This window comes from Sinocyclocheilus anshuiensis, unplaced genomic scaffold, assembly GCF_001515605.1.
Source record: "Sinocyclocheilus anshuiensis isolate Anshui unplaced genomic scaffold, SAMN03320099.WGS_v1.1 scaffold335, whole genome shotgun sequence".
NCBI lineage: Eukaryota > Metazoa > Chordata > Actinopteri > Cypriniformes > Cyprinidae > Sinocyclocheilus > Sinocyclocheilus anshuiensis.
The window spans coordinates 348,021-362,469 of NW_015548239.1; the positions used below are offsets into that span (position 1 = coordinate 348,021).

Here is a 14,449-nt window from a genome sequence, read left to right on the forward strand (position 1 = left end):
ATCACAACGCACTGGATAGCTGGCCAATCAGAGCACACCTCGCTTTTTCAGACTGATGAGCTTTGTAAAAATCCATTCATTACACCAAATACACAAAATTATGTTATTTTTAGCAACATCATATGACCCCTTTAAAGGTGTCTGAACTCACTTAAAACAAGAATCATGGGTTTGAATTGTTGGCTCATTTTTCTTTCTTATTATGACCTGAGAGAATGAGATAAAATGATGCTTCAAAATAAACTGCCATCTTTAGGGTCAGAAATAGGAGAAGAGGGAGTTGTGATGTCGTACCCTTTAGTTTCATCTAAAAAAAAGTTTTATCTAAGAAAAGAGCGATATTATTCAAGACACACACATACAAACACACTAATGCACACACACAAAAAAAACATATTTTAACCTGCACTGCCATACAAAAGTTTAGGGGTGGGATTTTTTTTAAATAATTTTGAAAGAAATGTCTTATACTTACCAAAACAGCCTTTATTTGATCAAAAATACAGTAAAAATGGTAATATTGTGAAATAATATTACGATTTAAAATAACTGTTTTCTATTTTAATATATTGTAAAATGCAATTTATTCCTGTCATGGAAAGCTGAATTTTCAACAGCCATTAGTCCAGTCTTCAGTGTCACATGATCCTCAGAAATCATTCTAATGCTGATTTGGTGCTAGAAACATTTATTACATTATTATCAATACAACAATATTGTCAATGTTGAAAAGAGTTTTGCTGCCTAATTTGTAAAAGGATTCTTTCATGGATAGAAAGTTCAAAAGAACATCATTTATTTGAATTTGAAATATTTTGTAACATTATAAAACATTTTTACTTTTGAACAATATAATATATCCTTGCAGAATAAAAGTGTTATTTTATTATTTCCACAAATATTTCTGACCCCAAAGTTTTGAACGGTAGTGTAAAATAATCATCCAATCTTAAAGATGGTGATGCTGCATTCAAAATTCTCTTGGTTCAAAAAAGGGCATGTGCCAGTTTGAATGGGCGTGATGTTTCTGCTTGTGGACGGTTCCTTCTAAGCCACTGCAATCATTCCCTTGGTATTATTGGTAGTAGTGTTTTTGGTGCTGATATACTCAGTAGTGTGTCTTAGAACACTGTGTTGTACATAACCATAAATCCTGTCTTACAGTCTCCTACAGAGATCTGTGAGAAGATTTTAGCGGGAGATGAGGTCCTTCAGGTCAACGGACAGATAGTGGTAAGTGGTAACAGTTCAATTGTAATGATGTTTATATACTAGTGTTATTTACATAAAGACTGCTATAAGGAAGGAAATTAGACAGGGTTCCAATGAGAGAGGCTGAACCCCGGGTTAGCACAGTAAGACTCTTCCATCTATTTAATGTCCTGCAAGCTGGATTTGAGCAGATGTCTTTTGTCCACTAATTTGGATTATCAATCGTTTGTGGCCCAGTATCCTATGATTACTGATAGGCACAGAAGAAAAACAATGGTTATTCCAGACAAATTAAATCTCTATAGAAAGAGATTTAAAATTTAAAAAGCAATTTTAACTTTAGTACATAAAAAATCTATCACAGTTTTCTGAAAATGACCTATAGATAGGTGCAGCAACAAGCATTAATTGCAAAAGAATCTACCATTTTGGATGCAAATATACATTTATTTCATGCAGTGTAACCGATACATCCTATTTCAGGTTGGCTGGAGCCGGGCAAACCTTGTTAAAAAACTGGAGGAAAATCCAAATGGAGTCACTCTGGTTTTGAGGAGGCTTCCAGGGTTCCTGAAACGCAAGGAGAGCCAAGCCAAGTCTGAGGTACTAGAGGTACTACTCATCCTTTTATTCAACATATGCCACTTCAAGCATTTTCAAAATACTTGTTGACATTATATATATACAGTATATATATATATATATATATATATATATTAAATATTAACAAAAATGTAATTAAATATTAAAATACTACTTTTATACTAACAGTTTAGCTCAAAGACACTTTGTCACTCATGTCCTAGGGGTATGTCAGCTTTGTTAATGCTAGACACAAATCTTTGTAGACTGAACTGGTCTGAACGTCCACACAGTTATTTTGCAAATGAACTCATTGCACTCAACACAACAACTGGGATTAGCTGTCACTGGAAAGAAAGGATGAAAAGTTTCACTATCATGACATCTATGGAATCTAATTTCTGCCACATAAGAAAAAAATCATGCTTTAATAAATCATAATTGACATAATTCGAAATTGTGACATAAAAAGCCACATAGTTACAAAGTAAACTTAAAATAAAGTGACTTATCATAATTGTATTATTATTATTATGATTTACCAAAGCATGATTTGCTGGAATGGGGTTTCATGTCACATTTCATGTCATTTTCACACATTTTGGTGACGTTCATTCATTTACTATTCACTATATAATGAATGTAATTTCATTTCTTATATAATGAAAGAGTGAGCTCAAATTAATGAACATTCAGGTAGTGATAATGAAAAAAAAAATCAGATTTCTAACCAAATACAGATGAACTTTGAATCTGGTTTATAAAAATTTTCTTGTGGAATTTTTTTGTGCGTATGTTGCAGTCAGATACAGTAAAAATATGGTTTTTGCTGTCCGCTTGACAGAGCCAAAATGTTTTGATGGTATTAACCAGCTAGAAATGAACACATGAGTCTCATATGAGGTGCTGCAAGCATTTTACACTGTTGGTTCTTTTAGCGGTTGCTTTGTAACAGATTTATTGACGTCACATGTTCACATGTCACATGTGGTTGTGCTTGTTCGATAAGCAATGCACACATTTCCTCTTTGTGATGATGAAATGAATACTCTCTCACACATACAGACTCAGACATGCACATTAAAATAAACATTTTCAAATGGAAGAGACAATCTCATTTTCATTTGAACTTGTTGTGCTTTAATAGCATCGTCATGACAACAGTGACTTCCTAGCCTCCAGTCTTCTGTGACTGCAAACACTCAGTAGGACAGTGTGTGATGTAGCAGTCATGTGGATTTTAAAATGATTGGGTCTGTTGGTGACCCTGAGGGACCGATCCATGGAGATGTGCAAGGAGCTCAGAGCTCAGAGCCCATTACATACTGATGAATCCAGACATAAGACTTTTTCGCATCAATTTCTGAGCTATCAAGCACATTCCAGTGGTGTTTTAGTATCGTTGATATACTATTATAGTTTTTCTTAATATTTTAAATTAGATTTAATTTTTATTTCTGTTTTCATTTTCATAAAATAATTTTGTTGTATGTTTTTTGTCACTTTTATTTTATTTCAATTAATGAATATTTTATAATGGTTTTAGTTAATGACATATACACGTTTAAATGAGGACATGCTATAGACATCTATTGTTTTCATATAGCCTAAAGTGAATTAGTAATCCTGAAATTAAACTTTTGCATTTTAGAATTTCATATATATATATATATATATATATTATTGCTCACAAAGTATTGTTTAATAAACCCAAACACAGGCAGTAGTACACAGTCTTATTGGAAACAGACACATAAAAGCTGTTATACATGCTACAAACTTACCACAATCATTCACAAGACATGAAAATGCACTCATGAACTCATTGTCACACACCTAGAATGTCTCGCCGACACACTTGCCACATGAGTCACTCTCTGCAGCGACATTGGGTTTTTCCAAACATCTCGTCAATCTTATCAATTCCTTACTTTCAGAGAGAGGAGGAAGAAGAGGAAGAGAAAAACAGACATTCTCTTTTGGGCAGGGTGGCAGCTTCAGTCCGCTCTCTGTCCTTCAGGTGAGTTCGGCTCAGCTGAATATCCTCAGATGCTCCTATAATCACTATATTGCTTTTTCTGATGCTAAATGTGCATGATTTCAGGCTCTGTAGAGGAATTTCAAGTCGCTTATTTCATGTTTGTTTCATGTTCCCCATTGAGGGGAGGAAATTATAGTAGTTAGAGCCTTTAAAATATGGTAGGATATTCTAGGATAATTTTGTCTGCTTCTCTCATGTAACCTACAGTATAATGCTTAGCCTTGATTCTGTGCTTTCCATCATTTTACTCTTTTACAGTAAACTTACTGTGTATAAGAAGTGAAAGTCTCCATTTCTCTGCCTGTGTGTTTCATAATCTAAATTCTTGTTTCATAACTGTTTTCTGTGAGCTACAGTGAGGACATGCGAGTGATCCGCTATCTCAGGTCTGTGTGTGTGTGTGTGTACAGCATGGCTGAACTGGATTTGAATGTGAACTATGTATGTGTGTGTTTGGGTCAGTTTATATGGCATTAAAGCTGCTTCTGTATATGTAGCACTGCAAAGGGCCACTTAGCTGACTGTGTTTTTCGATTCATTTTTTAGTGTTACATGCTTTCATATAGTGTGTGTGTGTGTATGTGTTTATGTACCACAGATCAGCATCAGACGGCACACATCATTTCAGAAGAGAGAAATCAGCGCTCTCTAGTGAACAAAGCTCTAATGAGCATCAGCCAAACACCTTAAAGCCAGGGGCAGGTAAGAGTCGCAGCAGACTTTACAGAAAATATAGAAGACACCAGCTGGAAAAAAAAAAATTGTACAGACTTTTTAAAAATCCTGTCCATTCAGAAGTAATAAGTAAAATTTGTACACACATCATAAAATAATGGTGTATATGTAGTTCTTCTCACACTGCTGTCTTTTCACAAGTTTGGGTTCAGTAAGTTTTTTTTATTTTAAAGAAATTAATACTTTCCTTTAGCACAAATTGACCAAAAGTGACAGTAAAGACTTTTATAATGTTACAAAATATTTCTATTTTAAATGAATGGTGTTTTTGAACTTTCTATTCATCAAAAATGTATCAGTTTGCACAAAAAATTTAAAGCTGCACAACTGTTTTTTTTAACCATTGATTATAATAAGAAATGTGACACTTCTTGTGACACTGAAGACTGGAATAATTTTAAACTATTTTTTTATTATAATAATATTCTACAATATTAGTGTTTTCACTGTATTTTTCACCAAATAAATAGATTATTTTTATTTGAGAAAAAAATCTTGTGTCACGGTGCGTAGGAGGGAAACGAGGAGATGTCGTTCAAAACTTGACTTTTAATAAACAAACCAAATGAAAAGGACCACTAACATAGGGCACACAGGAGACACACATGGAATGACATTTATGACTCAAAAAGAAAACGAGGCAGACTACACATTTATACTAAACTTAACGAGGGACAGACAGGTGCGAGGAATCAACTAATAATGAGACAACGAGAACAGGAAACCAAACCAAATATGGGCATAAGGAAACACGAGGGAGAACTAGAACTTGGGGAACAAAACACAAGAGACAGGAACACAGGCCTGACAAAGAGTTCCAATGCAAAAGCCTCTAAAAGCCATCTTGGTCAAAAATGAGATAATGATACTGAGTGAATGCTCTCCACACATAGTATATGTTCATCAAGTACTTTCACTTCAAATGCACTAAATCCCAGCCTCAACCCATTCAGAAGTACCAGTACTTACATACAAACCTATACATAGTAGCCAGAAAGAAATGCTAATTTTAAAGAAAAACATCAGACGTACTTAGAGGCTTTTGCATCTGAACTCTTCATATATAGAAATCGAAAATTGGCCGAAGTATGTCCTGAAGAAAGAAAAAAATATTGTTCATTAGCTATATTTATATATAAACAACATAAAATAGCCTGGACCAGCACTTTAATTGATTCTACTTTTAGCTAGACTTTTCATCACCCATAGTTTCTTTAGTATTCTTTGTTGCTGAGCATATCGATTTGTTGCTTAGCTTACAGACATTTACAGCTCTGATTTCATCTTGTAAGCTCGCTAAAATGTTTAAATCTGTCTTCACTTTTATAGACTCTCAGCATGCAAGTCGAAAGAGTTTGGAAATCGGTTCATCTGCAGAAAGGAGTCCATCCCCACAAAGCTCAGAGCTCAACCGAGCCAGCACAAGCTCCTGTCCTGACATGGCAGGACTAAGAGTAAGAACAAAAAACCTTTATTACATTTATAAATATTAATTTGGTACGACATACAACTCAGTACACTTTTGTGGTCAAAAAGCATTTTGGAGAGATACTATAATGATTTGTCCCACTTCTGCTCTTGAGCATGATGAACTTGAGTGCCGTGAGTCATTGAGATCCATCTGTTGGGGCATCTCACAATAAAGTGTTTCTAATGTGGCAATCTGATGAAATCAGCAGAAAGACTTCTTTAAACCCTGTGATCTCAAAGTAATTATACATTTCTTTTTACCGCAGGAGGAAAAGGAGAACAAAAAGAGCTCTACTAAAGGTCAGGCATGGATTTGTTCATTCATTATTTTCACAGTATTTTTTTCTAGGACACCTTATTTCATCCATTGTAAAATAATGACACTACCCTGATACGTATGCACACTTAAGGAACACGGACAGCGATGAGCCGCAGGAGGGTGTCCTGTCGTGAACTTGGCCGCCCAGACTGTGACGGATGGCTTTGGAAGAAGAGAAAAGAAACAAACGTCTTCATGACTCAGAAATGGCAGAGATTTTGGTTCGTCCTGAAAGGTCCTACACTGTATTGGTATACCAGCCAACAGGTAAGTACGAGTTTACTTGTAAAGCGGTACGAAGTAAACTTGTGTTTATAAAGCGCCAATCTGTGTAACCAATTAGAAGTATCATAATTATTATATTAAGAATTTTTTGTAAAACTGAAAGAAACCCTCCTTTAAAGCATTTTCATCTGTACTAGAGATGCACAATGTATTTGTAACATATTGGACGGACGATATTAAGTATTTTAAATTTTTTGGCCGATACTGGATATTTAATTGTGCTTCATTTTCTATTTTTACAATTAGATTACCGTTTTCATCATCTAATGCTCATTTATAGTTAATCTTTAAACAATTTTTCTTTTCTTTCTCTAAGAAATATATTAAAAACATTTAATAACTGTAAAATAATCTCTAACATATCATACAATGAATATCCATTGTTCATACTGTACATTATAATATTGTGATGTAAATTTACTAGTGCTGTCAAACAATTAATCGCAATTAATCGCATCCAAAATAAAAATTGTTGTTTACATAATATATGTATATGTACTGTGTTCAGGGCCGTTTCTAGGCATAGGCGAGCTAGGCGGTCACCTAGGGCGCCATCAGCTGAAGGGGCGCCAATGAGCGCACGTACTGGCACTTTTAGCAGGGTTGTGATAAAGAGTGGCACGGTCACCCTGAAATATGACTGCCGCCCCCACTGGATCCCCCAACATTATTGGGCTAGAGTACTGTCAAATCTGATGATGCCTGTATGCCACTAGATCAGAGTGCTGTCAATTGCTGCCTGATTGTTGCATGCAAAGTTTGCATTTGGAGCGCTCAACAATGCCATTAGATCAGTGGGCTCTGTCAGTGCTTTGGCAAGGTAACACTTTTTTTTGCCATGCAATAAAGCTAAGTTCAAAGGCCAATTTAAAATATTGGTACAGTAAATAAAGTGCACAAAATCAGTATTTTACATTCAGTATATATTTGGAAAATATTTACATGTATATACATTTCTATATCTATATTAATATATTATATATAAATATAGTTTATATATAAACATAACATATTTTTCTTAAATATATACATGCATGTGTTTGTATTTATATATACATAATAAATATACACAGTACACACATATATTATGTAAACATTTTTATTTTGGATGCGATTAATCGCGATTAATCGTTTGACAACACTAAAATTTACTTTTTGCATTTAAAATTATTAAATCTTTCTTTTTAAAGGGATAGTCCATCCAAAAATGAAAATGTAATTTTCTGTTGTTGGTAAAAACTGTTTTGGTACCCATTGACTTCCATTGTATTTTTTGTCCACACAATGGAAGTCAATAGGAAACTGTATATTTACCAGCATTCTTTAAAATATGACATTTCATGTAATGTAATACATTACAGAAAAAAGAAAATCATACAGGTTTGGAACGATATGATGGTGAGAAAGGTATAGAAATGATAGAAATTATGACAGAATGTTTATTTTGGGGTGGACTATTCCTTTAACTTACTGAGACAAAATAGTGTAAAATTTTAATATCTGCGTTTTATACATAACATGAGACTAATTATCAGCTTATCGGTATCAGCCAGAATTATAATATCCGTGTATTTCTATCTCTTAACAAAATCTGGTAATGTAGATGTACTTAAAATAATTATTGAACCCATATATTTGTGCAGGAGGAGAAGGCGGAGGGCTTAATCAAGATCGGCAGCTACAATATAGAGAGCGCAGGAGAACACAAGAGGAAGTAGTGAGTATTTTCTGCACCAGACAGAACATGCTGGTTCTGGTTACCCAATCATTATTTGCAGCCGAGTCAAATTTGAAGGGAAGCGTATCTGTTGACTGAACGTTAAACCCCGTTTAGCTTGATTGTTTGTGTTCACACTGTCATAAAGAAACAGAAGTCGTCGGTCTCCTCGGACTCTATGTTTGTGGTTGGCTGCGAGAGTATCAGACGCAGGAGGGCAGTTAGCCAGAGATGTGTGAATAACAGAATTACACTTTACATTCCACGGATCTTCCCCCGCAGTCCACAGACACTGAACAGCACAACCTGCCACCATGATGACAAATGAGTTTTTATTGTTTCATTAAGCTGCTAAAAAGCTGCTCTGCCCTAAGATTAAGGGGTATTATCATCTGATCTCTTTCTCTCTTTCTCTTTATCTCCTAGTGTATTTCAAATGTGCCACCAGCGCTTCCAGAATTTTTTCTTCGCTGCTGATAATGTAAAAGACATGAGCAAGTGAGTGTGGCTGCATATAAACAAGCATTTTCTCTACCGCTGCATCCAAACGACAGTCATTCATGACTGAGAATTACATGGCTTAGCGAGCATTTTGTACAAAAAATGTAAAAAGTGGCAAAATGTCACAATGATTAGATCTTGCTGCGCATCTGCAGTTTCTCTTCATGAGCAAATGATTATGCTTTGACCTTTGAATTAAAATAGATGTGTTAGATGCAATGACATTGCATTTTTAGGGGTGGAATGTGTGATGTGAAAGTACTTTTTTAAAGTTTAATGTGCATAGCCAACTATAAGCGATTCACAGGTTGACTTCACAAATAGTGTGAGGGAGTTTAGAATAGATTACATATATTGACAGCCGAGTATTTTTACACTATCTGCACTGTTTTATTAATATACAGGTCAGGTAATGGTGTATACAGACTCACAAGATCTGACACAATTCCAGACCTTGTAATTCGAGTGCTAGTGAAGTAGACTACCATGATCTAGCAGACTTTGCAGGGGCAATTTATTCTTCATCATGAAAATGAATATCTTTTAAAGTACGTATGTCATATTGCTTTATATTACTGAGAATAAAAATGGTCAAATGTGACCCTGGACTACAAAACCAGTCATAAGGGTCAATTTTCCGTAATTGAGATTTATACATCATCTGAATAAATAAGCTTTCCATTGATGTATGGTTTGTTAGGATAGGACAATATTTGGCCGAGATACAACTATTTGAAAATCTGAAATCTGAGGGTGCAAAAAAATCAAAATATTGAGAAAATCGCCTTTAAAGTTGTCCAAATGAAGTTCTTAGCAATGCATATTACTAATTATGTTTTAAATTACAAAAATTACGTTTTAATATATTTACAGTAGGAAATCTACAAAATATCTTAATGGAACATGATCTTTACTTAATATCCTAATGATTTTTGGCATAATATATGGCTACATTTAAATAATCTTAAGACTTATTTGGGCCCCTGGAAGCTTGCTGGAGCCCCCTAGTGGGATCGGCCCCCTGGTTGAGAACCATTATTCTAATGGCAAAGAAATTCCACAATTTACTTTTAATATCATTTAATATGATACCATGAATGGGCTGGAAAGGCTTGGAATTTTTTGTACATATATATATATATATTTTTTTTTTAAACATATGTTTGTGAAAATAACTTTAGTTTTTTAGTGTTTGGTCAGATAATTCAACAGCCGCTGCATGGCGTCTCTGCAGTAATTCAGGGATGAACACCTTATGTAATAGGACTACAGATTGGAGCTCTCTTTTACACTTCATGATTTGTCCCATGACCAGTGGAGGTCAGGTACTTGTTACCTCTAAAATTAGAGCTGATGATATGATGTTCAGGAGAGAACCATGGGCAGTTATGTTAACTATCATGTATCATTCCCCCACTCATTTGGCAAACGATAATATTAGACCAATATCAGGCAACTCAATTTGTCTATTCTAAAGAGTTTTATGCCTTTTATGTCCATTATTTTCATTCCATTATGAAAAGCTTTGAACTCTACAAAGACTCTTAATTAATTACTTTGACCTGAGTAGTACATGAGGAGCTGCAGTAAAGCAGTGAGTCAGCAGACGTACTGAGTCTGACACAGAGAGCAACCGTGTCGTTCTGTGGCACTGGAGATTATGTGAATGCCAAAGCCTTTAACCTCTTAAACACTCCCACCTCATGTCCACTATTCTCCATCACTTATCATCACTCATACTTCCTATTATTGCTCTTTACTACAGCACACACACACACACTCATTAGGTTTTACACATTCAGGATTTCTCACAGGTCACCTCTGCCCCCTATTGGCCTTCGCCTAATACAACACAATACAAATCACTAAGTGCAAATGGAAACTTGTGAGACATGTGAATTGGTGATAAATTAGTGAGCTCTCTCTCTCTCTGTGTCTCAACAGATGGATTAATTGCTTAATCACAGCCATTCAGAAACATAAGAAAATTTTTCAAAGTCAGCCAGACAATGAAGAAGGTAGGAAAACAACACATTCACATTCAGTTATTTTCAATAGCTGGCATCTTTACAGTGCCAAGTTAAGGCGGTTCTGTGACGGCTCCAAGTTCTGTGAAAATATGCAATGCCAAATTAAATCTGTACTAAAATATCAGCTTTGATTCAATAAAATGCTACATGAGAGCCTCTTTACGTTTTTGTCAATCATCGGACATCCATGAAAATCAGCAGTCAGCTTATGTGTATATTTTGTTTCATATGATTATGATTCTGTCAGAAATATATTTATTCCGCCTCTTTATTTTATTATGTGTGTTAATGAATTTTTCATGGTATATATGCTGTTTGTGTACTACTTAGTCTATGTAAAATGTTTTTGTTGTCAGAATGTTACAGTGAAACTGAATCTGAGGAGGAATCGTCCCGTTCACCACTTTCTCATCGGAAGAAAGTCAATACGGTGAGGGAAAACAGATAGACATGCACGAACAGAGAAAAAAACATTCCTGTTGTTCCAAACCTGTAGGAGTACATTTTTTCTGTGGAACACAAAATTAGATACTTTTACACTACAACTCAAAAGTTTGGGGTTTAACCAAAAATACAGTAAAACAATACATTTGTGAAATTGTTATTTCACAATTGTTATAATTAAAATAATTGTTTTCTATTTTGATATATTTTGATATATTATAACATTTTATTGAATTCTGTGCAAAGCTGGATTTTCAGCAGCCATTACTCCAGTCTTCAGAAATTATTCTAAAATGCTGATGTGCTGCTCAAGAAACATTTCTTATATTATCAGTGTTGTAAACAGTTGTGCTGCTTAATATTTTTGTGAAAACCATGGTAGATTTTTAATGTGACATTATAAATGTCCTTACTGTCACTTTTGATCAATTTAATGGGTACTTGCTAAATAAGAGTAATAAAATTTGAAATGTTGTGTACTGTAGAATATTGCCACTTGACCTTTATTTTGTGGAAAAGAGCTGCTTAGATCGTCTGCAATAAATACAGAATTTTATAATAAACAGAATTGTTATTATTATTTCCATTATCCAAACTAACACATGTGGGAAATGACTGTGTACCTTTCCTTTAGAACATAAAATATTTAACAGAGTTTCTTCTGTCTTTTGTCATAGAAAGCTCAAACACAATCAAACACACTTCCTCGAACAAAGGGAAAGCAGAACAGGGTGTCAGAGCCAATAACCATTTCGCAAGCAGGGGGCAGTAAAATTGCAGGTAAAGGATCATCCAAAAATATTATAAGCCTCTTAATATCTTGTATCTTTAAACCCTTATAGCCCTTTCAAAGCTGTGTCAAGATAAATCCAGTTCTTTAATAAAAAAACAATACTTTCATTAAACAAGCAAAATCTCACTATGCCTCTCAGGAAATGTAGATGAGATGGATGAAATGTTCCATAGCCTGAAGAAAGGAGGAGTGTCTCTGATTGGTCAGAATCAGCCGACGACTCATGACCAGCTACGTAAATCCTTCATCAAACGCAACAAAAACCCTGTTATCAACGAGAAGATACACACACTCCGTGCCCTTCAGAGCACACTTAAGGTAAGACATGCATTTACACACACATACTAATAACCCAACCAAAACTGTTGTTATTATTATTTCCTACTCACATCAATCATAATAGAAAATACTACACAACCAGTCAAAAGTTTGGAAAAAATTAACATTAATTGTTAATGTTTTTAAAAGAAGTCTCTTATGCTCACCAAGACGAATTAAATAATTTGAACAAAAATATAGTAAAAACAGTAATATTGTGAAATATTAGTACAATTTAAAAGAACTGTTTTCTATTTTAATATATTTTAAAATCTCATTTTCACATTATCCTTCAGAAATCATTTTAATATGTCGATTTAGTGCTCGAGAAACTTTCCTTATTATTTATGTTGAAACAGATGTGCTTCTTTTTCTTTATGTGAAAACTGTGCTATGCTACCATACAAAAAGTTTGGGGAAAGTAAGTTGAAAAGAAAATAAATCGATACTTTTATTATTATTATTATTAAGAATGCGTTAAATGGATTTAAAAAAATACAGTAAATTATATTTTAAATAAATGCTGTTCTTTTTTAACTTTATAGTCATCAAATAATTCTGAAAAAATTTATCACAGTTTCCACAAAAATATGTTTTCAACATTGATATAAGATCCATTATTAATCATTGCACACCAAATCAGCATATTAGAAGGATTTCTGAAGGATCATATGACACTGAAGTTTTAAATTGTAATACAGTTTCAAAATATTGCTGCTTGTACTTTGTTTTGTATTTTATTTTATTCATTAATGTATTTTTGATCAAATAAATGCAGCCTTGCTGAACATTAGAGACCTCTTTCAAAAACATTAAAAAAAAACTTAATTGTTCCAAACTTTTGACTGGTAGTGGATGTAAATAGCCAGGTAGAGTAGGTCAGGCACACAGCGGTCTCTTCATTTCTCACTGGCTGCTGGTGTTTCCTAGGCGAAGGAAGCAGAACTTCACCTGATTAACAAGATCCTGGAGGACTCTGAGTTCTCACCGCAGAAGTACCATCAGTGGAAGCAGTTCAATGAAGAGCTGCTGCAGGACATTGAGAGACAGTACAAACAGACGGTCTCGCCAAGCATAGACACAGTGTTCAAGACCAACAATGGGGCAAGCACACTGAATCTGAGTGATGGAGAACAGTTGGTAGATGCAGAGACACCTGTTGATGGAAGCTCCACTTCTGCAGAGACACAGGTGCCGATGCAAACGCATACCACAGTCACAGACGAAACTACAGAGAAATACTTTTACATATGACACTTGCGCAGATTCTGTGAACACAACCGTTTCCTTCCTGTACTGTATTAAAATATATAACGAAACAAGAAATGAAAGTGCAACACTGGGATAAATATATAGATCCGAATTGCAGCCATCTGGGACAGAGCACTGGCTGTTTTACCAGAAGTAAGGTCTATCATCTGGAGTTTTTCAAAACTACTTCTACTGTTGATTCACAATAAACCATCACTGAATTTATTATGAACTGCATAATGCTGGCAAAAGAACAAATCTAACTTAAAGCACTTGCTAAAGGATGTTGATTATACTGATGTATGAAATTTTAAAAATATATATTTTAGATTAATTATATAAATATGATGAATATTTGTTTTTATGTCAGGTATGTGTGTAAGGTTTCCCTAAATATGTTAAAAATATTTTATGAATGTTTCTGGTATGTTCAGACATGATGGACAAGAAAGTATTGCTTTTATAAGAATGTATTCTTTTTATTATGTAGACAATTTATGGCAGTGCAGATCCTGAAAACAAGTTTAGCAAGCTCAAAAACTATATTTCCTGAGGAAAAAAAGTATACCTCATTGTGCATAGTTTGTATTAAATGCCCAGCTATGGTCATTTCCCCAGAATTGCCACACAAATTTTGGTCACACTCCAGTCACCTGTTCATTTGAGTCTTTCAGTGTTTTTATACCAACAGTGTATAATCATGCATATAATGGCTGTATTTATATATATATATATATATATATATATATAT

The 14,449-nt window shown here is 34.3% G+C and overlaps 1 protein-coding gene across 6 annotated transcripts in view; it reads left to right on the forward strand.

Annotated features, from left to right (window-relative positions):
* LOC107654839 (connector enhancer of kinase suppressor of ras 1-like) overlaps positions 1-14,443 on the forward strand; it is a 30,576-nt gene extending 16,133 nt beyond the window's left edge. For 2 of the 6 annotated variants that reach the window (XM_016442102.1, XM_016442107.1), the window contains 15 exons: positions 1,165-1,233; positions 1,696-1,824; positions 3,732-3,814; positions 4,192-4,221; positions 4,434-4,537; positions 5,900-6,024; positions 6,307-6,340; positions 6,451-6,626; positions 8,288-8,361; positions 8,788-8,859; positions 10,807-10,880; positions 11,249-11,322; positions 12,014-12,116; positions 12,269-12,447; positions 13,378-14,443. In XM_016442102.1, coding sequence (XP_016297588.1) covers positions 1,165-1,233; positions 1,696-1,824; positions 3,732-3,814; positions 4,192-4,221; positions 4,434-4,537; positions 5,900-6,024; positions 6,307-6,340; positions 6,451-6,626; positions 8,288-8,361; positions 8,788-8,859; positions 10,807-10,880; positions 11,249-11,322; positions 12,014-12,116; positions 12,269-12,447; positions 13,378-13,701 — 1,650 coding nt within the window. In that variant the 3' untranslated portion in view covers positions 13,702-14,443. The remainder of the gene's footprint in view (positions 1-1,164; positions 1,234-1,695; positions 1,825-3,731; positions 3,815-4,191; positions 4,222-4,433; positions 4,538-5,899; positions 6,025-6,306; positions 6,341-6,450; positions 6,627-8,287; positions 8,362-8,787; positions 8,860-10,806; positions 10,881-11,248; positions 11,323-12,013; positions 12,117-12,268; positions 12,448-13,377) is intronic. The other 4 variants (XM_016442104.1, XM_016442103.1, XM_016442105.1 and 1 more) reach the window with 4 other exon arrangements.
* The last annotated feature ends 6 nt before the right edge of the window (positions 14,444-14,449 follow it).